At 35.8% G+C, this 27,367-nt stretch overlaps 1 protein-coding gene and 1 long non-coding RNA gene across 5 annotated transcripts in view; one reads left to right on the top strand and one right to left on the bottom strand.

Annotated features, from left to right (window-relative positions):
- LOC107222255 (GRAM domain-containing protein 2A) overlaps positions 1 to 27,367 on the bottom strand; it is a 102,128-nt gene that overhangs the window by 17,474 nt on the left and 57,287 nt on the right. For all 4 annotated transcript variants that reach the window (XM_015661532.2, XM_046734964.1, XM_046734965.1 and 1 more), the window contains exon 4: positions 4,066 to 4,233. In XM_015661532.2, the coding sequence (XP_015517018.1) occupies positions 4,066 to 4,233 (168 nt within the window). The remainder of the gene's footprint in view (positions 1 to 4,065; positions 4,234 to 27,367) is intronic.
- Positions 20,768 to 27,367, top strand: part of LOC124293587 — a 53,509-nt gene continuing 46,909 nt past the window's right edge. The window contains exon 1 of the long non-coding RNA XR_006903456.1: positions 20,768 to 20,832. This is a non-coding gene — a long non-coding RNA (uncharacterized LOC124293587). The remainder of the gene's footprint in view (positions 20,833 to 27,367) is intronic.

Below are 27,367 nucleotides of genomic sequence, written 5' to 3' on the forward strand. Positions count from 1 at the left end.
GAAAGTTTGTAATGTCATGAAAAACAGGTTTGTCGTATATGGTATATCTTAAAAATAACAAATACCGTCGGAAGAGTGATCCCAGAAAGAACACGATTAAACATTCAATAAGCGTCAATACTAATTCAAGAAAAATGATTCACAATGCAGTACAACTGAAATGTTATTTTTTCACGTATGTGAACAATATTGTATACATGTTTATCAAATTCCAGTTAGAACGTCTAGTAAATGCTGCAGAAACTGAATCCAATTATTGTACATGTGTAAAGTGTGGTATTTATAGCATATATATCCATTTTCGAAACTTGCACTTGGTACTCCTTTTCATATACCGGGACAATCTCTTGAAACTTGAAAATCAACTGCGCATGCGCGAGTTTTATCGGCTGATCGTGCAGGCTGGCCATCCCGAGTTTTCAGCTGTCAAACTGTTTCTGGCAGCGATGTGGTTGATACGAATTTTCGAGGTTAGAATCTCAAATAATTGAGGTAGTGTCTCGGAAAGGTTTGGGAAGCATTTGTTATTGGGTTGGAAAGTTGATTCTTCGAAGAACGGTCGGAATTTAATGCTTATGCTCTTTGAAAATTCAAACGTACACATTTTGCGTACGTTGGCCCGCCTGCATCGCAGACAAAAATATCGCAGCGGGAAGATTTCGTCGACCAATGAGATTGAATTATTTGGCGCATGCGCGGTTGATTTTCATCTGGCAAAGTCGTATGCACGTATGTTGCTTGGAAGGTATGGATGGCCAACACGAAGCGTGGTTTGTGTTGGATATTGCGGCCTATTATACGAGTTTATTTTATTTAATACCGACTAGGGTGTGTCGTTTTCAGATGTTTTTAATTTACAACCAGTGAGGAATATATATGAAATTAAATATACGAGAAATTTCGCGATGAGAAAAAATTTCGATGACGGTCGTTCGTTAATTTTTCTCATCGAAGAATTTCTGTCCTATTTAATTTCACAGCTGCTCCTTCTCGTTGGTCGTAGATTTAAATGTCCGTTGTTCTACCGTTAAAAACTGGTTTTCCTTGGACCGGCAAAAGCCGCTATTCAGATTAAATCGATCGACTTCACGAGGTGATTAAGGTTTTTCTTAGGCCTTGTCAAAATCTTCCGAGGTACGCAAAACACGATTTTTATACATAACTGCTTGCTAAACTTCTGGAATTTGATTCTTGTTAACAAATCAAAACATTGAAGGTCCCAGGTTATTCGTCGTGACTTGCAATTTTTCGAAACGTGAAATATCACCACTTGGTGACCCTGAAAATCTTGTTTGTTCTTGACACGTCGCAGAAATATATAATATCCGCATACTGAACATAATGTAATTATTTTTCACTTACTTAAAATCTGTATAAAATGCCATTTTTCTCGTGTTTTCTGCTACGATGTCTATTCGTTTCGGGTTACTGTGCTTTTTTTTACTTCTCATCACCTTTGGTGGTTCAAGAGAAGTATTGGTTTCGGTCGAAAAATAGTTTTTATAATTTCAACGAATTTTTACATTCGAACCTTCAGAATCTGAAAAACAGGCTTCTATAAAATGTCTGACAAACTCCCGCGATGATCTCGGTAACGGCTGGGTGACAAAATCTAAAGCTTACAGGATTTTACAACTAAATGATGGGCATGAAAAATTGCCAACCAGAAATAAATTGATTTTCAACGTTTTACCGACAGACCTATACTTTTTCCTCCTTACTACTTTTTCTAAACAAACGATTACATTTTCCCCAGTTTATATGTTTATTAAAAAAAAAAACAAATTTACTAATACTTCGTCGTTCAGATTTTTTTTTTTAGATTCTGATTTTTCTTTTAAAACTCTTTCCGGTGGCTGCCAAGTCCTGTCAGTTTCAGATTATTCACCCTGCCGTTTTTGAGATCATCGCGGAAGTTCGTCGGACAGACCGACTAACTCTTCCCCTTTTATGGCGACGAAAAGTATTGCGAAAAAACTGTTTTTCTGGCTTATTTTTTGTAGTGCTGATATCAGATTAATTTAATAAGTTCGATGGTATTTTATTTAACTCTCCATTAACAGATGCATCCTGTTGGAAGGAATGCTTTACTTTGTGCGGCTCCGATTTGTGGTTTGAATTGGAGTCCTTCCACCCTACACTGTTTCATTACGAAAAAAATAATATGCCAGCGATTCAATTTGTTTTTGAAAATATCCAGACTTGTTCGAGTTTCCAAGTTTTTCAGACAAGTGACCGCTTTGATACAAAGTAAATTTCACAATTCCACGGTTTATTTCATACCTGAATAAAGCTGGAGAGCGTAGATTATTGCTTCGATACAATTTTCTTATCCGTAGAAAAATGTAAAAGCTTACAAACTTACCATCGTTGCAATAATATTTTAGACGTTAGGTATTTTGGATCAGTATCATTGTTTTCTGGATGAAATAGGTGACAAGTTATTTTAATTTTGAAACATAATTTTTTTAGGATTTCTCGAAAATGAGGTAATATTTCGTAATGACATCGATAAATTGGACACTATTCACCACCAACGGACGATGATGTTACGGCGAGTGTGTTTAGCCGTAGGCTTTGCGATACAACCCTCATTCATAGGAGGTAAACTTTTAGAGTGATTTTTCCCCTGAAATGACCGAATCACTATTTTTTTCAAATTCGAGTCCAAAGCTTTATTCGACGTTCTCATATTATGATGTATTAGAGAATGAAGGAGATCAGATCACACCTCGGGTATTGTTCTAGTAAATTCCGTTAGGGTTAAATTAAACAGGTCCGAAGAAAGATTAGTAGTTGGGATGATGATCAACTTTTCGTATTGAGTTTTCGTGCTGTTAGAGATTGCAAAACCTCGTCTGACAGTTTCTCTTAACAAGAACACTTTAATCTTTTCAGTCTAAAAAATCACCTCAGAGCTCTAGTATTGAACCAAGGCCTCTGAAAATACGTATCTAGGGGTTTTCTGAGTCCCTGATCACGAATATGAGGTCAGATTTTGAAAATTCAAAATGGTGGATCCGCTATAGTCGATCCAATTGGGCAATGTAACAATAAAAATTTCAATCACGTAAAATCTTACTTTATCAGGAATATTCCTTCAAATATACATTAGAAATAAATATTTCAGTTAATTTGAGATGAAATTTGGGATAATTAAAATCCGTGGTTTCTTATCATTATCATTGATAGATATATGTGCGTGCGTGCGTCATAATAGGGATATTGAAAAAAATACAAGTAGAAGAGAAAAACAATATAAAAACACAAAGAAAGAAGAAAAAACACAAAAAACAGAAAAAAGCAACAAAAAAAACAGGAAAAAAACAAAAAAACAGAAAAAAACAAATACAAAAGTGGAACTAGATGCTCTCCACGTCCTCGTCGTTAGTTCCGGGTAGGGCTAAGAGAGAGACACAAGTATAGACAAAGAAAGACAAGTTGGCATTTGCCATCTTGGATTTAGAAATTATGAAGTTACGACTTCAGATTCGTGATCAGCCATTCCAAAATCCCCCAAATGACTAAATTCAGGCCAAAATATTGAGCAGAAAGATATAAGATATGAAACTTGACGTCCGCCATATCGAATCCGCCATTTTGAATTTTGAAAATCTAATGCTAGATTCGTAATCAGCGACCCCGAAAACCCCTGACTACAAAATTTTAGAAGAATTAATAAGTATTTGGAATTTCACGTCCGCCATATTGGATCCGCCATTTTGAATTTTAAAAATCTAATGCCAGATTCGTAATCAGCGACCCCGAAAACCCCCGAGTACCAATTTTCATCGAAAACGGTGCAGACGAAAAATGCATGATTGAAAGGGTTAAGACGCAACATTATCGTAGGCAATTTTTGATAAGACCATCGATTTTCCGCGTTCTAGTACTGAAAGTTGCCCATTTTCTTACTTCTCTATGAAAGAAGAATTTGTAAATCATACTTTTGTTACACGAATTATCGCGTGCATCATAGAGGCAGTCTTTTGTCCTACATACTTTGCCTCCTTGATGCACAGTCTACCATTGTACGTGGTATGTGAGCAATTTTTTTATAATTACCTTTCACTACATTTTAGGGCAGTATGACTAGGGCTCCGAGGAGGTGGCAATTGTTGATTCGATCCTGATACTGTGATTTGTGCACCACTGATTGGTTGTCCTGCCTGCAGAACTACACTTTGAAGAGGTGTGCTGGGTGCCGATCGCGCGCCTACAGATCCCGCTGACCTGAAAACGAAATTCGACATGTTTTCGTCACTTTTGCCACTAGTTATGCAGTACAGTATTCATAAATCATCGAATATATCCAAATGGAAAGACCTCTTTGAATTTTGAATAAATTTTGTAGTTGAAATGAAAGTTCTGCAGTCAAACTAGCAGCCAAACGTGTTAAACTTTTTAGAAGTAGAAAAATCCAGTTCTGTTTGATCATCATAATTTTGTAAGAAACTTTGATTCTCCGATTTCATCACCTTATTCGAATGAACACTAGAACGTTTGGCTGCTAATTCTGGCTGCTAGCTTCAACCTCGTAATATATACATAATGTAAAAGATATCTTTCTGGTGGATATCATTGGCATACGCCAATATATAAGGTATACATAATACATAAACTATGAAAATCACGACCGTGAAATTTATTAACCTTTGATTTACAAGTAGATACATGTATCATCGCGTATTCGGATTTTCTCAAAGGCTTAATCAATGTTGCCTATTTATTCGAAACCAATTGATCATATGCAAAATCGAATGAAGAAGTTGAGTCTTCTGAGAATTTTTGTTTTTTACTTAGTAGCAACACCTGTAATTCGTAAAGCTATAATGTAAATATATATTTTTGGTAGAATTCGTCATTTTCCAACAATAAAACTGTCCGAAATTGAACAAACCCTGATTAGAGAAAAACATACTAATATTTTGGAAACTCATGTCCCTTGAAGACAGTCTGATATAACAAAACCTCGTAAGGATTTCTGAGATTCTATCAAAGTTCTTAAAAACTTTCCTTATAAAGCTGCATCGGACGGTGACAAGACGACGATGAAGAATTGCACATTACAAACTAGCGATTTTTGGTTTAACGATCACGATGACGATAAGTTTGCACATCTAGATTTGAAAAATTCTAACAGGGTACATTTAAAAAATAAATAAATTAGACATTTCTAAAATGGCAGTGTTTTATGATCATATTTATATATCTAACTGAATATTTTTATACTAAACCAGATGAGCATTTGGAACAATCTTTCGTTTGGGATTTTCTACACGAATTTTATTTCGGCAAATTATATCGATAATAAAATGTAAACCACTATGCAGCGTCAGAAGTGAAACTTTGATTTAATATGTTTTCACCACACGGTCCTCTGAAATGAAAACAGAGTACGGCAATTGTGCGTTAAACAAAAAAGTCTGGGATCCATTGTAGGTGCGTGATAGGTAATTAATTGAAGAAACTGCCAGAAAAATAAAGTATAGCTAGTGAAAGGCGTTATACTTTGAAACACTTGCGAATATACGAGAAGCGCAGAAAAAAACATGTCACGGCGCACTTTCTGACAATGTCACGGTTATTTAAAAGAAACAAAAAAAAAAAATGCCAACTCGATTTAAAGTTTCAAAAAAATTATTTCGAATCGCTTAAATACTCGTTGATCAGTCACGTGGCACCATGCTTAAATAATAATAAGTAGAATATTGACTGGAATCGAGTTTTCGCCTACCTATAACCTATTCCAGGTTATTTCAGTAAAGTTTATTATTCATATTAAACTGTCAAAAGATCCAGGAATTGCTACATTAAAATACTGCGATATTTTATAACTTGACAAAATGTCTATCTATGCCGTGAAAAATGTTAGAAATATTGATTTTTTTTTTTTTTCAACAGCAGAAAAATGAATAACCAAGCAAAACTGCAAATTGAACAAGTGATCTTTCATGCCATCAGTGCTGTATAATACGGAGTCCTGTTTATACAACGGAGTGTTCTACCAAGGCAACAATTCGCGCACTAAGTTCTCTGTCAAACATTGCGAGAATTAAAGATTGTCATGATTTCCGAGCAGTTCCCGGTAATCACCAATTGACACGATTTGATGACTTTCAGGTTAGGACTATGTCATTGCATAAAGCAGGAATGTTTTATCGTTCAACGTTTTATATTTTCAGACATCAGTGACGTATATATATGTATAAGGTTGGATAATATCGAAACAATGTCACGCTGCCCTGCTGAATGATTTTTTTTTTATGCATTGGGCTATTTCGAACGACCAACCGCCAAGAACAACTAAGGGTTTTATCATATGACGTGTATAGTTCCAAAAAAGACAGAAAAAACGAAAAAAAAAAATGCTTAAAGAAAAAATCATGGTCTAAAAGTTAAGATCAGTGTCAAACACCCACACACACACACGCACTAACACATTTTTTCCGACTAATGTGCAAATGAATCAGATCTATTTGCGAATAGATTCGAAAAGTAGCACGACCTTCACGCTACCAGCGAAGCGGCGTGTAATCTCTATTCCGGAAAAAATGATCAGTTTCGTTTGGATTTTTGAAGCAACGAGACCGATTATATTTTGGATGAACCCATTCAGACTACCGGCAATTGCGCATCTCGGAAAAACGGGAAAGGAAGTGCAAACCATAATTGTGACGGTGGATTTTTCGAGTGCCGGGAAATTTCGGTAAACGTTCAAAGGTGATGGAGAGAATTAGTCTGTCCATCACGACCGATCGATACCTTTGAATAAACTACCGGTTAGCACATTTATGTTATTGAAAAGTTACCACAATTTTCTATATTACCTAATGCTTTAGTGCCAAAAAGTGTTTTTATTTTAGAGTGAATCAAAAGCTGTAATGTTGCGCCTCATATACATTGTAGAAAATTTTCTGTCGTTTAAGTATGAGTAAAATTAAGTATTGGATTGAGATTTAATAATATTGACTCGACATTAGATAGCGTTAGATTAACATCAGATAGTGTTTGATTAACACCAAATTATAGTTTATAGAAATCCGGATAGATGAGTATTCAATCTACTTTCGATTGAGATTGAAACCGAAAAGCCGTTTAATTAACGGAACATCTTGATATATGTTAAATTAGATATACGTCTGCAAATTTTCGTAACTATCATATTGACAAAAACTGAAACCGGAGTTTTTAACCATGCGTTGGTATATTCTTTTTCATGAAATACCGTTACAGCAGTCTCACGGATTAATATTTGGTTTTTTTTTTAAATACAAAGAATTTAGCCATATGGTGGGATAGTTTATGTTTATCGTCCTATTCCGACATGAGTACAGAATGGAAAAAAATGGTACGGGAACATTAGACAATTTGTGGTCGATGTAGGAAGAACGTGTTAAAAAATATTGTTATGTACTTGGCTAGAAAAAATCTGAGCAACAATTTTCGCCGAATTGTTTTTATCCTTTATGTTATTTTGAGAAATACTTTTTCTCCACTGACAATGAGCGAAGCGTTTATAGTCAAGTAAGCATATTGTAACAAGAAGGTGTGGTGAGATTTCGTGATAACTACCTAACGTAATTTGATTAAATAGCGATATAGTAACTATCCCTGTATGCATGCTATGCACGTAACATCTACTGTAAAACAATCAACCGAACTACGTACAAATTACAATGCTCAAGGCAACAGGATAAATAGTCGAATGTATTCTACGATCAGTCAAACGTTCATACCATATTTAAATAGCGGGGTTCCCGATATTCGTGTGCTGATAGTTTTATTATGTAAAAAAAAATCAAAACATATTTTGTTATATTTTGCAACGTTTACTCTTTGTACAGTCAATTCGTTTCGAAAACGAAATAAGAATTGAAATTACGGTTCGTGTTACATGCCTCGATGTCTTTCATTGGCATAGTAACGTATATTAGGTCAGCAATGTGTCTTGTGTTCGGATTAGACTCGACCAACGATTAGAATCGTCTTAGTTGTGGTTGAATTGAACATCCATCGAAGTTTGATAAACTTTTTCCGACTAAATACGTTCGAGTTTCCCACACAGATAAAATCTCAGGTATAGCAAATTAAAGTCGAGGGGGTATCCGCTTGTTGACATCGCAAACCACTTTGGACAGCGGTCGCTTTAAAATCGTTTTTAATCACTTTAAATCACTCTAAATCACGTGTAATCGCGTAAAATCGCGTCAAGCCACTTTGAATCGTATTATGAGAACGCAAGTTTAACCACTTATCGAAATCGCAAACCACTTTGGAAATCAGTCACTTTAAAATCGTTTGAAATCAGTTGAAATCATTGCAGTCGCTTGTCACTCGGTCTACAAGCAAATAACCTTTCGTCTCATGTATACAGGACATTATTTTTTTTATACTTGTGGCGTGGTTCGTTTAGTCAACACGATATAGACGTCGTTCCCATATTCCGACAACATTTCACGCGTTACGTCGATGAGTGATGCAGTTGCGTTTGATTGATAAGCAAGTTAACGCTGGTATTCTACGTTCAACATTTATCGGTAATTACAAATCCAGCGATGTGAGTTCAATACGCTGAGATCGAATAATCTGAAATAAGACAATATTTCTGGCACATTTATAACTAGATTTAAGAGACATTTGTTTAGCAACGGTGCCTCTCTGAAATTACGAATGACCTCACATTTTGATTACCATTGCCGGCCAATGACCCGCACGTGTGTTTGCGCAGTCGGAGGAAAGCAATGTAATTCTTTATCCCACAGTTCGCAGTCTATGCTCATCGTTTGTCTACATCACACTTGCGATTTATAGAGCATTCTATTTCAACCAAAGACAGATTTTTGCTGGATAGTCAATAAATTTTAAAGCAATCTGCACACAACCCAGTTTCTTGTTGTCGTTAAATTAATCACCTGTACTTTTTATATCCACCGTGTATAGTTAAATTAAAAGACATCGATCACGGTTAAAGACTGACTAAAAACTTATTACTCATAGTTTCATATCGACGTATCTTAATCGAGAATGTGTATTCAGCCAGTTTATAGTGAGTCTCGAACACATATTTTTTACCGTCGATAAAGTAACAGTTTAAATTCAGACGAATGAAACGGGAAAAGAAAATGGGAATTGTGTGATTATGTGTTTTTCTACACCAGGATAGTCAATTCGAATTTTCTTCGAATTTTTCATTCCCTGAGGTGCAATGAGAAATTGTAGGATTCGAACAAGCCCGCCTAATCTAAATACAATTTGACCAATTTAGTAAAAATAGGTAAACGCTTGACCTTAGATGTATCGTTCACGAGTTCCACCTACACAAGGTCTCGTTTTCGCTCCTTCGTCGACGAGCAAACAATTGACACGTGTCTGATCTTAGCAAATATGGAGCGAGCTCTTCGCAAAACTGAAAGTTTATCAAATATATGCTTGATAATCGAATCTTAACATTCAACAGTATTTTACAAACAAACAAGGTCAAAGCTATGAAAACGTATAAACTGATTCGTCAAAATTGCGAAAAGTGATATACTTATGGAAACCGAATTATGAAACGAGACGAAAACGAAGCGAAATTCCTAATTGGATGCTCGTGATAAGTTTTTTGTATCTATATATTTTATTTATACACATAATATATACATTTATACAAAAAATACTTTGATTGATTTAATAAAATTATTATACCTTGCCTTCTATCATATTAAAATGACGACGAAGAAAATTTAATCCAAGAAATTATTCAATATTCAATATTCTGTTACGAGATATTTATCAAATTTTCAGGTTTTCGGAAAAAAAAAATAATTGAAACAAAAGATAAATTACGTGGAAATTAATATACTTGTTACGTCTGTCTTATGAGTCACACATTCTCTCAACCTCGTCGATGATCTATTAGCTGATAGCAGATTAACTACCATCCATATCCCACACTCTTCATGGTAACCCTATAAGTCTACAGCCTATCTTCCTGTTTCTATCACGGCGCCACAGTTGTCTAGACCTTGAGTGTAAACTGGATGGAGAATTTGATATTGGGGAAATACATATAACATACGATATATGTATACATATATGTCGAGGATGACGAAAGAACGGAGTTGTCGCTGCTTTCTTCTATCATTCCGAAGAGTTGCCGACACAAAAAGAGGAACGAAGATCTGTTATCAAGAGAATTTTCGATCAGATTGACAAATTTTTTGTAAAATTGAATTCTGAATCTCTTTTACAAATTCTGTTAATCGTAGTTCAGAGTTTTCTTGTTAAATGAAAGGTTCAACACGCGTCCGACAGGCAAAACACAAAGTTCGACATGCGATTGACTCTGACCATGAAATCTATTCAAATGACTTCTTGAATATTATTTTTTTTTTTTTTGCTATGAAAATACGACTCAAGATGAACAAAATCATTTACTTACATTTTGTCAATATGCTATTTTTTATGACTATGTTTCGATTGAGATAAGAATCTGAAAAAAATCGTGGACGTCGATTTAACTGAGCGCTGAAATGTGAAAATAATCAATGAAATCAAAAATGGTCAGGATCAACCGCTTATCGAGTTGGCATCGCATGCCCCATTTATTTTTTCCTGTGAAATGAAATGGAAACCAGCAAAACAATTACAAGGAAAAAAGAGGGTCACAAGTTGGTTGAGTTGGTATAGAATGCACCACGACGTAACTATCATTTCACGTCATCTACCTTGTCATCCATAGCGGAGGGTTAAGGCTGTGTTCGATCGAAACTAATTGCAACAGTTCCAAGCCTTGTTCTTCTCTGAATACTTAAGAGACACGTGGTGGTCAGGGTCTGGAGGCCTGCAGGGTCAGCGTTAATATAAATTATATGTAAAAGAAATAAGTCTTGCGCGATTGATGGCAGTGAAGGATTTCTCAGTAGGTGATTCTGCGAGGCTCAGGCCTCGAGGCGCCGGCTAAAATTGGCACCCTGACGATTAATCGAGTAAATAATAAGTTGATTATCCACTAACATCCATCTAAAGCACATATGCTCGTTGTTTGAGAGGTTGATTGGACGAAAATCGATACTTCTTATTAATTTTATTACAAGAAGACACTCTTACATTGAGTATCTATCAAATTGTTATACCTACCGCCAGTCGTGAAACACGAAAATCTCTTCAAAAATACAACGACATCGGATACTGGAATAGTAAAGACGAGCTTAAGTATCGATGCTTTGTTACGAATCGCTGCAAAAGTTTTACAAATTCACTGAAACATATTTGTTTTTGTTTGGTAGCCAATTTAACATTGCAATTTGTTAATCGTATAATACAATATCGGTGTAATGTGGTGAAATTAAATATTTACGATGCCGATGTGATAGAAAAAAAGGCTTTTAGTGAATTTGTATAAAATGGGAATCTGTCAGACTTTTGACAATTTTCAAGCTACTTGAAACGAAGCGGCGAAATTAGCCAAGCTTCCGTTTGTAATTCTGTAAGCGATTCCTACTTTCGTATTTTTTTACCGATCTTTGTAGCCTACGCATATTTAATAAATATTTAATTTACTATGATTTCAGAATAAAGTTAATAAAAATTATCGGTCTTCGGCCAGCCAAATTCTTTAAAAGCATCTTATTCAACAACCGGATAATGCAAAACAAATTATTTTACGGCCATCTCGAGGAAAAATCGTTCTTTCGAAACTTCTCAATTGCAGTTCAAAATTCAACAAATCGTTATAAAGCAATTAAAGTGGCTCATATTTGGCAAACTGTTTTTTTTAACACTTCCTTACATTACCGCTACTCACTTGATCCTCGTTGCCTGCAATTCGCAGCCAGATTTTGCGATTTCAGAAACGAAATTGTCAAGACACCAGCGAACACAAAAGGGCAAAATTTTAATGAATTTTACAAAAACTTGAACTTGAACCAGGAGATTTTTCGGAGTTGGCAGATCAAGCAAACCCTATTCACAGGGCGTTCAATCTCGAATCAAAAACAATATACTGCAAAATTTTCACACGTGATATTCAGTTGCGAGACAGCTTGACGCGCGCGAAACTGACTGCAATTTTGGCGCATCGGACGAGTTTGCTAATTTTAGGCACATCTTCGGACAGCTCTATCTTGAAAACTATCTCTGTAGATAATTATTGGCTGAGAAACAGTTTTGTAGAGAATTTTACAGTCGACAAGTGATTTCTCAGTTCAAAGGTACCTGTTCGTAGTTTCGGTGGTTTAGACATTGTATTGTACAAATTGAAAGAAATGGTTTCGAACTGACTGAGATTGCGCAGTTTGAAATCGTTAGCCCCGAAATTTTGAAAACCAAAAGCAAGCAAACTTCATACATACAACGCTGCGTATATTTTTAAATATTAATGCATTTATTCGAAATATCCATCTAAGTAATTAACTTAGTATTAAAATTGTCGCTCAATCGCCAACTCTTAAGGTAATATAACATTTTTCTATCAAGCCGTGTATTCTAGGGATAATCAAAATATCGAGGTTCATTTTCGGAATTTTCATTCGGACATTGTTTGAGGTAGAATCACTTTCATATCAGGTAAAGTGAAATTGGATTGCATAATATTACGAAGGGTGGCTCAATGCTGTCCGATTACATTGCATTTGGAGGATCGGCATCGTGCTCGCGCCAACCATATAAATAACTAGGTACAAAATGGAAAAAAACTGTAATCGACGAGTGATCGCAATATTATTTATAACATTCTGTACTTGGCCCAATTTCAGAATGCGTCATAGCTGCCTACTTCGAAGGCTTGTTTTGTCCTACCTATGGAACCGTTGGTGCTTTGGGAGTGTAAAACCTATATTCTACTGGTGCGGTGGTTCCGTATTCAACAGAACTGCATTGGAGTAAGAAATCGCAAGATTTCGCTAAGTCGAAGCTTGTGGAACCGGAAAAGCTCAGATGGATGTGCTTTTGCTGTTTGTGTATTTGTTTGTCGAGGCCAAGAAGCATGCCTGTTGCGAATGGTGACCAGTCGATTCATGGAACATGTACCAATCAATGATTCCCCGAAGGCCTTAAAACAGACGTTTCGACCGATGGTTATTTTGACTTATTTTATCATAAGCTAAAATTCTCAGTAAAAAACGGATTTGCTGGAATACGAGGACATATATTTCTGTATTTTTCTTGCGAAAGAAAATGACCAATTCTATGAAATTGAGAGGACAAATGTTTCAGGAACCCGGTGAAACCAAAAATTTATTTTTCATGGGAGAAAATCATGAAAATTGGTATACACAAAAATGCTCTCTGCGTGTACGAAAAACATTTGAATCAGATTTGATGCCAAGTACGTAATTTAATCATAAATTAATACACATATTATACATAGACGCCACGCTAACAATAAAACTGAATTCGTATTGCAATAAAAACTCCATAATTGAAAAACAAGGGCGCCTCCAGTTCGTTAGTTTTTTAATCAGAAACATTCAAACAAACGAAGTCTTTGATACGTTATCGTACTTTATAAATATATGTAGATATATATATAGATCATAGACATAGATATAAGCTGATAAATAATTCACTATTCAAAGAGAGTCTTTGAATTATACGTATGATCGAAGATAATTATTATTATTATCCTAATATTGCAGTATCAATGAATGAAAAAATTATACACAAAACCGTCCGTGTATCTGAACCCTGTTCATTTTAGTTCACAAATTTAACTTCGGAGCTGCTTTTCGCTATCTATTTTCAGTCTCGGTTTCTTGTCTAGTTTATGTCTTCTCGATAAGCGTCTTTATTTTATGTTCACATGTCAAATCGTGAACGAATAAATGAATTACTTAACAAGGTGAGTTTAAGAATGCAAAATTATTATCGTCATTCTTTATTCTGTCTCATAAATTTGTCGTGAAATTTATAATGTGATATAATATTCATTGGCAAATACTTGGCCGTAGTGAATTCTTTCTCTAGCATATAATCCTAATTTTACAGCTACACATTTCTGGAATTTAGTGGATCCGGTTATGTAAAAATTTCTTACATCATCCATAGATCAACCGATGCACTGTTTGAAATTGGTAAACATTGGCAAATACATATGAGGGATTCTCCGTCAACTCGGCCACTTTTTTTTCGACCATCTCAGATCTGCCCCATAATTGGTTGTATCAAAGTACTACGAAAAGGTGCTCTATGTGAATTTTGTCAGATTTTTTAATTCGTTATTTGAGAAATTGTCGTTTTTTTCAAACGAATATATCTCCGAAACTTGAAGTAACTGAAAAAAAATGACTCCACATAAAAGTTGTAGTTTTTTGTTAGCTTTCGAAACGAATTTTTCAAAAAATTTTTACGTTCCGGTAACGCTGATTTTTTACCAAAAAAGGAAGAAATTATTTTTTTTATTCAGAAAGGACCCTTTTTTTTTGCTAAAAAAATTACAGAGTCTTCCAATATATGTGACAATATCGCCAAAAAATCGCCAGAGTGGCACGGATCGAGGTTTTAGGGTAAAAAAAATGAAACCACACAAATTCGGTCGAGGTTCCGGTATAAAAAAATTAATTTGTGTGGCTTCATTTTTTTTACCCTAGAACCTCGATCCGTGCCACTCTGGCAATTTTTTGGCGATATTGTCGCACATATTGGAAGACTCTGTAATTTTTTCAGTAAAAAAAAAAAACGGTCCTTTTTGAATGAAAAAAATTATTTCTTCCTTTTTTGGTAAAAAATCAGCGTTACCGGAACGTAAATTTTTTTTCGTAAATTCCTCTCGAAAGCTAACAATAAACTACAACTTTCATGTAGAGTCATTTTTTTTCAGTTACTTCAAATTTCCGAGATATATTCATTTGAGAAAAAACCGGCAATTTCTCAAATAATGAATTAAAAAATCTGAAAAAATTCACATGTAGTACCTTTTAGTAGTACTTTGACATAACCAATTATGGGGCAGATCTGAGATGGTCGAAAAAAAAGTGGCCGAGTTGACGGAGAATCCCTCATGTACAAACAATTTATTCACTCTCAATCTGTCATGAGTGGAATTCAAAATGTACGGGCGTATAAAATGGTGTGATTTTCCAATGCCACCTTAAAATGCTAAGCGTATTTGGACATCCGCTTACTCTTGTCAGTTCAACCGTAACAGGCTCATTGAAATTTCAAAGTGGGAGTTTTATCATTTGTGGGCCTGACCGTTGGATATCTGACGGAGTTAACCATATATTTTCGCTATCAGATACATGAAATTCAATTACCCGAAGAGAGCAGATGTCAAAAAAAAAAACGCCTTGTCCGCCAAGTCTTTTTAGAATATTTTACTGATTCGCTATCGATAGAGCTAATACATATATTCAACTATCCAACCTTAACTGTGATTCTTCGCTATAATCGAATCAGAAAAATCTTGGAACTTTCTTGATGCGAACCATCCGGCATGAAATTTATGACTTTCAAATTTGCTCGATATTCTACGAACGCTTGAAAAATCTGACCATCGTGCATAATATTCATGCTCTATAGTTTACGATTCTTGTCTCTTGCAGCGATTACCCAACGTATATAATCACACGTATAGTTAATTTTTTTTCACAACAAATCTTGCGTACATGCTAATAACTTGTTACTTGGCTGTTTCCACATTTATACTTTTTTCACGATTGCTCGAGTGACATGCTATACTTATTTGATAAAATCATTATCACCATTCTGATTCTTTGGCCGGCAATTTTAACTTCTGTTCATAAATGCTGACATACAGGGTGTCTCATTTTAATCAATCCAGTCAATTATCTCGAAAACCAAAAGTGTGAGTGAAAAATGTTTCGGACAAAAGTTGTAAGGTTCGAAGGAGGAAACAAGATAAGAGCTTTAAATTTTCCGTAAATGGAACCGCCAAGGTCAGGTGAAGGTCAACTCTATGTTTTCAAATGGAACAGTATATTTTTTTTCATCGGCACATGAAAGGGCTTTAAATTCTGCATCAAAAAGTACCTACATGCTTACCACCTAAATTCCACTGCTGATGAGATACGATACCTTTACCTTTTTTTTCTAAATATTTATTTTTTTCTGAAACTTTTATATTTAATTTTCTAGATTATTTGATTTTTTTAATCAATTTTTTTAACTTTTCAGTTCCAAGTTTTACTATTTTCTTACGCCCGGCTTTCCCATCTTCTTCCACCACCTCCTGTCTCTACCTGTTAACTCTTCCACATTCCTCGCAGTAACGTTATAGTCTGCATCCTGTCTTCATATTTCTATCCAGTCTCACGCCACTCGCTATTGCCCCTACTCTGCTAATTCCATTCTCCAGTATTCTGAATTCTCGCACTTTTCAAAAACTCGTACTCCTTGCCCCAAGACACTTTTATTCCGTCGTCAATCAAAAACGATTCTATTCCATCCTCCATCAAGCATGTAACTTCTAATCCACCTTTCATCAAGTACACTTCTATTTCAACGATCGTATAATCGCCTTCAACTCCAACTTCCAAGTTCAATCTCAGTTCCAGTTTAAATAATCATTCGGACGTGAAGTCAGCATATCAATTGTCAGCAAATTAACAATAAAACGGAGTTCTCTTCGCATGCAGCCGAGTTCTATAGTTCCTGATACATTTTAGTAATAGTTCTGGCGAAATTTCCCGAAAAAAGTAAACCGAAAAAATGATCTGCCAACTTCCGTAGCGATTATAATGTATTGCGCTCCGTAAAACCATGATATGATATCTTCAGGTATTTTGTTACGGGAGTTCTAAGGAGTTCCAGGAAAGTTCTGGCGCGCCCGAGGCTTTTCAGGAATAGTTCTGTAAAAATCAATTTCTTAAACAATCTTTACAACGCTTTTACAGCATCGCACTCCAAAAAGCCGTGATATGCCAGCTCGAAGTATTTTTTTAACGGGAGTTCTCATAAGCTCTCTTGAGCTGGCATATCACGGTTTTTTGGAGTGCGATGCTGTAAGAGCTTTGTAAAAATTGTTTCAAAGATCGATTTCGACAGAACTATTTCTGAAAAGCTTCGGACGTGCCAGAACTTTCCTGGAACTCATGAGAACCTCCGTAAGAAAAAATACTTTAAGCTGGCATATCACGGCTTTTTGGAGTGCGATGCTGTAAAAGCGTTGTAAAGAATGTTTAAGAAATTGATTTTTACAGAACTATTCCTGAAAAACCTCCGGCGCGCCAGAACTTTCCTGGAACTACTCAGAACTCCCGTAAAAAAATACCTGAAGATATCGTGTCATGGTTTTACGGAGCGCAATACATTATAATCGCTATGGATGTTGGCAGATCATTTTTTCGATTTACTATTTTCGGGAAATTTCGCCAGAACTATTACTAAAATGTATCAGGAACTATAGAACTCGGCTGCATGCGAAGAGAACTCCGTTTTATTGTTGATTTGCTGACAATTGATATGCTGACTTCACGTACATAGTAATGGCTTGGTACAATTTAAAATTTATTTACACCTGGGTCCTGACTCCTGCGCTTGATACCAACCAACAACACACTTTGTGATATTCCAAAAGATGTTCATGACTTTTAACACTAATGATACACTTCCTACGCGCACTGAGAGAAATTTTTAGTTCCGGGTGCCACGCAGTCCTTAAATATTTTCATTTTTTACCACAATCGAAAAATATAGTTCTAGGTACAAAATAAAAATTAGTTTTCTAGCTCTTACCAGAAAGTCTAGTATCCGTTACTATTCTTTCTCATTACCATCACTGTTGCTATATTTTCTTGTAACTGTTGCGAAAATTTAATGCTTGTGCAACAATAAATTGATGTTAAAGCCTTGTTTGACTAAAAAAGTAGAGTAAACCTCATAAACTGATTTTGCGTTGCAATTACCAAAAAAGGATCGACTATAGCGCAAAATGGTTACGCGTACCTCGTTTTTCGTAATTCCACCAATATTCAAACAGTTTTTTTTAACGATACCTGTTTTAATCAATTTTTCTAGTTACTGTAACAAATGAAATTTTTCTCAGTGCGACTAGCAGATAAAATTTTTGACCACGCGCATCCATGCGTGATAAAGATTGTTGAACGTATACTTCTGAAGAATTGCACTGCATGCCGGAGAATTTTTTTCGTGGGTCTTTTCACGAAAAATCAATGATGAAGATGAGTTGGTAGCAGGATCACCATCAACGATGAGATAGTTCTGAAGGGTTTTTCAGATAGTATCTTCCAACAAAAAATCTCAATTTAAAATAAGACCCAGATTAATTGGTAGAACGTCCAAATTGGAGTAATTTGAGAGAATACATTTTGAAGCTGGAATATGACATACTTTCGCCAACACGTAAATTTGTTTCTACCCCGGTTTCCACTTTATAGTGTAAAGTGTTGTAAAAAATTAAATAGTAATAAAATAATGTGCAAACTCTTTAAAAATCGGAGTAACGTATATATCAGCAGTGTTGGAATGTAACTCACTTCAATCTGATTGCTTTTACATACTTTATTACAAAAGTAGTAAAAATCGCAAGTGACAGATCCTCAGATATGCTATTCCAATCCGGACAAGCACCTGATGTCGTTTTATTCGATTTGATTCGACGCGGGCACGCTTTACGTAGTTTTATATTGAGAAGTTGCATTTGACCCCGGTAATAATTCGTTCGATACCAGCATTTATAAATTTAAATAAGTTGACTTCTGGCCCCACGCAGACAAACATAATACATCGGTTACTCAACACATACAGAAGGGTGACTGCAGAGTGTGTCGCGTCGTTACGGCAACGAAACTGTTTTCCAATATCTCTAAATTTATGTAGAAAGTGTCCACGGAACATTTCTGACTATGAATATTTCCCACCGTTGTGAAAAGAAATTCGAAAACTATGATCAAAACCAAAAATATACTGTACTGAAAAAAAAACACGTTTATAGGAGAACGCGGGGCATGATGGAGCCTCGAATAATTTACCAGAACAATTTTTTTAAAAGGTTTTTCAACAATGATATTCTAGACAAAGGCCATTTCCTCCGGAATATAAATTTTTTTGCTTATACACATTGATAGATAATTAATGATTCATTCGATGCAGGTGGAGTTAAAGCGTGCAGTCATTGGAAAAAAAATAAATAAATACACCAGCATGTTACGATACAAGTGCGCAAAGTATTTAATTCTTGCACAAGTGTTGTCGTGCGGAAAACGAGTGCGAGGGTCACACACGCGCACGCGTATCGTATTCTGTATTTTGTAATATCTGTAATGGGAAGTTCAACCCCGCCCACTGAAGAGCGAAGCGGATTACCTAACAGAAAACCGTATCGTAATGAACATTAGCCAACAATTTTCAGCATTACCTAACGGTCTTTAAAGTGTAGGGCAATCGGGCGTTTCGCCCGTACTTTTCGGTACGCAAAGTCACACTTCCCATGCAGGTGTTACAAAAAAATTTTCAAATCTTTTTTTTGGAGGCGATCCATCGTGCCCTACGTTTCCCTACGTGTGTGATTGTAACGCAGGTAAGCAGAAGTATATTTGTGTAATATATTCTGTCGGTGTATACATACAGCTCACATCTACCGAAAGGAACTGGTGAAAATTAGCAGGCTGAACGACCGACTGCGCATGCGCAAGATGATTGAATTACTCTATTGGTCGGTAAGATCGTACCGCGGCTATATATTCTTCTGGAAGGTTCAAGGGAGCCACTTTCCTTGAAACGAGGTGTCAGTTATCAAACTTTTCCGATCAGCGAGTTGAGGTTACGTTTTTATAATAAATTACTCGCAGCAGCCAGCAGTCATCGATTAGATTGCCACGCCTTCTTCAATCACTTCTTGAATTACTTGAAATATGTCTAACTTACAAACAAATTCGCATCGCCTACATAACCTCCAAAAGTCGCGTTTGGCAGCTGAAGCTTAGGTTGGCAAGCCTGCGTGAGAAGATGACATGCGTGTTCAGTCACAGTCTGCTAACTTTCGCCGTTTCTTCTCGGTAGATATGACATGTGTATCGGTATAAATCAGGTGGCATGGGTGGATCATCTCCTCGCGTGAGTGAAGTCAAAAGTCGGAAAAGAAATCGGATCGTCAGCCATTTTGAGAATCAATATCGGTAATGGTATAACGTGCCGTAAATGCCCGTAAATAGTGTCGGTGTTGAGCATTGCTCGTCAATATGGCCGACGTGTAGCGTATAAACAATGTTATGCATGCACATAATAAAGAAGTATCGTTAAAGTGAATATCTTTAAAAAAATCTAAGGTATAATCCAAAAAACGATTACGTGCGGTCTACTTTGACTGTGAAACGAACTTACATTGCCAAGGCGATTGAAGCAGTAGTGTGAGGAACTTCATGTGTATTCAACGTCACATGTCTGAAAACTGTATGTGATAGTCGCAAAAGCTTTATGGAAACCCTGAGGAGCATGAATCGTTGACTTGTGAGAAACAAAACAACTGTTGCTTATGCGCGCAATTCAACGCTCGGTGAACCTGTAGCATAGGAATCCAAAGAGACTTCTAAAAATCTCTCTTATATAATTCTTTCGACCCGTTCGCTTCCGTCACTCATAAATGGCTTCGAGGAGGCTGCGTTCGGTATAGTGCTGATAATTTGTACTGGCACGGTTCGTAGCACAGTAAACATTACAGATCTATGATTATCCGGTTTCAGTACGAACGGTTATCGGAACAGTGCCAAAGAGAATTGGCGGTTGTAATAGCCAGCCTTATTATTTATCACCAAGGTCAAAGGGAGCCTCAATTACCGATGTGAAATTCGAAAAAAGAAGGTACGGAAAACGGTTGATCGCGAACTTTGGGGGCGTAGGAAGTCCTAGTAAAACAGGATACAGAAATAGGTAAGTTCAAGCAACGAAAATCGATATCGAAGGTATTACTGAAGGTAGGTCAATTGACGACAGCTATACACCTAGATACATTGTCAGCTGCCTCAATGTAATTTGCATAAAAACCCAAGGACGCAGTTATACCAGTCCAAAGTAATACACGTAGGATTATAATACCCTAGATAGGCGGTCAGGTACAGTATCGTGTTATACATACGTGATACTCGTACGTATACTTGGAATATTGGATTCTGCCCACCTTTTAAATAAGAAAGACTACGCGAATATAGTTAGAATTCAACACAGCTCGAAGGACAATGTTATACATTATACAGAAGGTGGGATTGCACCCTTTCATAAGTATATGAACACATTCAGTACGATAAGATGCGCTAAGCAGCTTACAAGAGTATTTCTATTCCAAAGTCTATAACTGACAAGTAACGACGTAAAAAAATCCGTTTATCCCAAAGACTCAAGTTTCAATTCAATGAGGTGACGCATTCTATTCGATGTTACACGCACGTGTAATTCGTATGAGTATGTACTATTGTAGGTGTCTACAACAATGCGTTAATAATACCTGTGTTCCTTCTTTTTTCCTTATTATATATATATATATTATATATGTATAAAATTTGGTGACTGTACAATCAAACCCACTCACGATTGACGATTATATCATTATAAATTAAGGAGCGTGTGTACTTTGATGAAAAAAGGTTCGGCGCGAGAGCAACTAAATCTGCTATCGCGGGTGACGAAACGAATATTTGGTCATAGAGGCTTATTATCAGTTAATGTTATCAGAAATTTTACCGACACATTACCGATCGTACAGGTGACCCTTATTGTGAGTTCGAATCCCTGGGTTGTCGAGGAGGACCTGAGCGGAAACTCGCAAAAATTGTAAGACGGATCACCCCGTTCAGACTCTTAAAGTAACGAATGATCAGTGTACTGAAATTGGTATTTTCGACGAACCACCCAGTAGAATAACTGTATTTGCGAAAGTTCATTTAACCGAACGCTCTTTTATTCGAAAAAGTATATTCAGAACAGTGTCGGCATTCCGAATGAACAAATCACAGAATCCAAAGATATAGAAAAATGAAAGTTCGGAAATAAAAAATCGACAGTGGCTAATACGATGAACAGCTAAAAAACTAAAAAAAAATACTTGTCCGGAATCAAAGTTCAGGAGGAGCAAAATATCGATCCACAAAATGCAAAAGAAGCGAAATCCCGAAAATCTGAAATGACGAATCTCCTGAGAATTTGGAATTCGTGAAATTCGTCAACTATAAGCTAGTTTTATCAAGATTATCTCGTCGTATTTGACAATCGTCTGTATCGGCATGGAAAAAAAGGAACGCAAAGGAATAGGCGACATATTTTTAATAACATCAAAACGGTACATCTTTTTTCCCGTATGTTCAATTTATTCAAAACTTTATTACATTAAATCGTGTTCCGCATTCCTTATGCAACCGCACCAGCGTAACGCCATCTATTAGCTGCAACTGGTGACATTGGAAAGAATAAATGTGTTTCTAACGTCTTGCAACCCTTCCGTATTTTGTCCATTCTGTCTCCTGGGTTTCAGGATTTTGACCTTCCGAGTCTTTGGTCAGTCGTTATTGATAGACACGGATTCGTAAATTTCTGTAAAAGGCGGAAGTCGGCCGCTTGAAAAGTCGACTTTCTGACTGTTCGGTATTTTCGCAATACAATATTTTGCCCTTCGTAATCTTGCCCATTCTTAAAAAAAAAATTCTCAATTTTTATTCTTCTACAAGAAAACTTTTCGTATTTATGGTCTCTCTACGTTTTTAACCATCGGTGATTTGACTTTCGGGATTTCGTCCTGTCGAACTTTTGGTCTTTCGCATTTCTGTACCCCACCCGGTCCAGCTAAACCAGGGCAAGGTTTTCTGCTATTTTTCTCGTCCCTTGTACAAATGCATAATGATGGTTACTGATACATCCCCTCCCTTCTTCTTCTGAGGACACACCTGAGGCCGGTGTTGGCAGTGATTATTATTATTACTATTATTCTTTGTTTGCGCGTGAAATATCATTGTTTTATCAAGCGATGTTTAGTTGCAGTGGCTGAATTAGTTAGGGGATTTATGCAGGTTACAATCGCCGGTAAAGTTTTTGTTTTTTTTGCCTAGAACCATGAAAGGGATCATACCGAAAAACATGACGTTTACGTGATAGTACGTAATAACAGAGGTGACCAATTAATTTTTTATTTATTTTTTTTTTTTTTACTGCTAAATCGTAATCGTGAACAAGCACACACGGGTATCGCGTAACGTACAGAAGTGGACGTTTATCATTTACATCCTGTCGCGTTAAATACACGCAGTCTGGTGGATGGTTCGGTGTATTCTATCGTTATCATGTTTATCAGTGTACATATATACGAGCACACTTAAACATCGTATACGTAATAAGTACTCGAGTAAATGTTACAGTGACGTAATTAGGATTCAAAAAGCCCGGTATAAAATTTCAATTCCACGGCGTTTCGGCACACTGCGCTAATGCGCATGCGCTACAATCCGTTTGCCAGGGCAACCAACCGTCATGACTGTAAGGTAAAATCAATTTGACATAAAAAAAACATATTCAATTCAATAAGTTAAATAAAATTAAATGCGCTTAATTTTGAAATAACTGTAGAAATTATGAAGGTTCGTTCAACGTAAAGTAATGTTCATTAACAGGTTCCCAGTGGTTTACTGTTTTTCTGGAATCGAAACTGGAACGAGTTTTCTTTCTAGGCAAATTTTATGCGCCAACGACTAGCGACGTCACTGACCGAAGATACAAACGATACGTTGATCGTAGACACATAACATTTCTATAGAAAGAAAGCTTCTTTCGGTTTAATTAAAAAAAAGTAGTGAGCTACTGGAAACCCATTAATGAACATTAGCGTTATATTCTAAAAATATATGTATCTTTTTTTATCTGGAAGGAGTTTCCGCCATACGATCTGTATAATTGATTGTTAGCGTCTGCTGACTTTCTGCCTTTTTTGAAGTTGTTACGTAAAACTACGCATGTTTACTTGGGATGGCCGTGATCAAATATACGAAGAACAAGGATGGGTGATGATTTATATTCGAAAAACATTTTTTATTATAACCACGATGAGATATAGTTTAAGCTGCAGGTAAGTATATAATTTTCAATGCCTTTATAATATATGTGGCGATAAATTTTATTGAAATAAAGTTTGAATGTACGGGTATCAGGCATTTTTTGAATTAATTACATTCTTTTTCATTGTAATTTGTAATAATTATTGGTTTTAAATTTCATTACAAACTGCAAATATTACCGGTGATTAGAAAATTGCTTATTCAAATTGTAACTGGAATTTCAAAAAAAAAAAAATGTAATTACAAATAGACGATTTAATTTGTACATTAATTTTATAATCAAGGTTTTCTCAATTACAATCTATAGAATTGCAATTAGTGCTCTTTTCTAGCGACGGATTATTATTGAGTAGGTTATCATTTTTGTAGTAAGATCTGTGTAGTAATTTCAAGGTAATTATTTACGAGACGTAATTCATGGTGTCCAATTAAGCTGATAACAGATATTCTGCATTAATCGAAACGCAACTGATGAATATTTATAGATCATTCTTCAAGCCACCCAATCTTTAGCAAAATTCATTACGCGACTACAAATTATTGAGCGGCATGATAAAGTACCGTGTATTTACTGGGATAACTGAGGCCGATCAATATGAAAAATATTCATTCGTCATCAACAACCAGAGTTAATTATACCATCTTAGTCGGGATGAGACACTGTAGTTGCAAACTATTGATACGGAAAGTGCCGTCAAATGCATGGTATTTACAATAAATCCATAATGATTCATTGAACAAACCGAATTTTCTTTACAATAAAACAAATCTCTGCTGTCTGAAAACCAAATTTCGACCAATTAAGACAGTGGTTTTAACAACCTATTGCCTTTGCCTCGTTTTTACATGTTCTGCATTATATTACATACCTATATGCGGAGTGCTAATGACTGAAGGGCCTAATGAGCATGCGTTAAAATTCGAGCGCAAGAGCAGTTATTATTATTAGCACCGCGAAATAAGTAACCACAAAAATTTTGACAGCTGTCGGTCATCTGAATTTATGAATGTTGGTCGCCCTGAAAAAACAACTGCTTTTGCTCTCGAATTTTAGCGCATGCGCATTAAACCATTCAGTCGTTAGCAATTCACTCTGTATGTATTTGGTCTCTCAATTCGCTTACTTAACTCCTTCACGTTACTATACTATTTTTCAATTCTGTACGCACTCGAAGAGAGGATTGATCAGGTTTGCAAAATGAATGCAGTTTATGTAAAATTATTGACGTGAAGTGCTCTGCAGTTAAATAAAACGAATAATGTCATTCTACTGAAAGGACTTTACCGAAACTGGAACCTTTCTTTATGCTTTTATAGATTGGAAGATGTTTTTCAAATTATGTTTTTAAAAATTCAATCATAACGTCAAAAATGAAATAATACTGAGATTCGATTACGTCTAGAGTAATTTTTTTTGGATTTCAAATTAGAATCCATTATTCTCCGGACATAATCGTACCAATACGTACATGGGCATATTTTTTTCCTCAACTTATTGCCTATGGTAACAATTGTTGAATTACGCATTTCGCAGATCATGTTAAAAAAAAATTTATTTTTTCTCTTCAGCGCTAGTATTGTTTGAGAATGTTCCTTTCCTTCCACATTATGTTTCCTTGGCACAGACTACGCACATTTCTACAATCTATAGCTATAATTTTCAGCATTATATTAAATAAGAACACGATTATACATCGATAGGTACACGTCCGATTTTCTCAACGCTATTGCCCACGGATTACTTGTTCCACGTGTGTATCTATAATAATTCAAACGTGAGATACACCAATACCTCGACATACATCCTCAAGCGTCACAGGTCTCCATCTATCTCATCTGCTACTTATCAGTTCTTTACATAAGTCACGCACATCATGAAATTCCCTTTGCAAGCCTCTGATAAAACGTCTAGCAGAAAAATATTTACGTATTTCTGAACACCACTAACGTATAATCAACGTCTTCAAGGAAATCAAAATGTCATACAGTTGGGTCAACAATTGCGACCGCCATACTTCCGTCGATAAATAAAATGTCTACTTACGAAAGGAAAACAACATATATTGTGCAAGAAACTAGCGCAGTTTCTCATTTGATAGCATATAATTGAAGATAAGTAATTAACCCAGATTTATCTGACAATCACCAGCAGTGCTTTGCAAATAATTAAGAGCTGGAAACAGTGATTTGTAATTACCATCAGGCACAGTTAATGGGAACTACGCTATCAAAGTTGATTGTATTTATGTGAAACATGCGTAGTAGAATCGACGAATTTTTGTACGGGATCGTCCCTCTCGAGAAATAACCTTTAAATACGGATCAATTCTAAGAAGATTTCAAGTCAGACTTCAACGTTTATTGCTCGACAAAAGAAAAATATCAAAAACACGGTGTGATTAAAATTCGAAACATCTCACCGAACATGTGAAGAATCAGGAACGCTTGGAGTTTTTAATGTGAACAGAATCAAGTGTGTACCAAACTTCATCAAAATCATGCGAAGTGTTTCGGAATATCGTGGTAATAGTGTTGAAATAGTGTTGTCCGAGTATATTGAGTGTAAAGAATAATTATAGACCCTTTTTTAAGCTTCGAAGCTTAAATTGACGGTAATGCTAGTATCTTTTGGCAATATGATCGCAGGTTATTTGTTAGCCCACACGTATCAATAGCAGCTATTGAAAAATATGATATTAAAAATCAAGCGAGAAAGGATGATCACCTCTCTTAAAGACTTCTACGGTGGTTTCGAATGTTTTTTATTGCTAGAAAATTTATTTCGACGTTTCTAACGTCGAAACTGAAAGAATAGCCATAAACAAATTCTGATAATATTAGTAATAATAAAATGTGTAAGGAGAGTTCCTGCAGCACAGCACCGAAAGCATACAATATCGTATCAACATTGACAGAATGCATGAATACAATACTGGAAACGTATGGCAATCCGTAATGAGCGTGAAGCAAAGTTCACTACATTATTTTCCAAACAAGAACAGCTTCCGATCAAATACTATAAAGCACAACACCGAAAACCTGTCTTCGTAAATCAACATTCATTCTAATCAGTACCACACTGAGGAAGCGGATGGAATATTGAACCGAGCGAGAATTGCTTTGTTACACGAATCCAAACAACAATGCTACACTCGTCTCTGTACATAAAAACATGGAGTTTTTAAGTTCAAAGAAACAGTTCTTTGAAACAAGATGTTTCTAATTTGCAAAATATTGAGATGAAAACTTTCATATACATGCTGACACAAATTTCATTTACAACAGTAAGAATTCCTACAACCAACCTCAATGAGAGAGAGAGAAAAAATAACTTCCAGAGAGTTACTTCGTGACAGATTTCACACAATCAC

The sequence above is a fragment of the Neodiprion lecontei genome, chromosome 3, assembly GCF_021901455.1.
Source record: "Neodiprion lecontei isolate iyNeoLeco1 chromosome 3, iyNeoLeco1.1, whole genome shotgun sequence".
Taxonomy (NCBI): domain Eukaryota; kingdom Metazoa; phylum Arthropoda; class Insecta; order Hymenoptera; family Diprionidae; genus Neodiprion; species Neodiprion lecontei.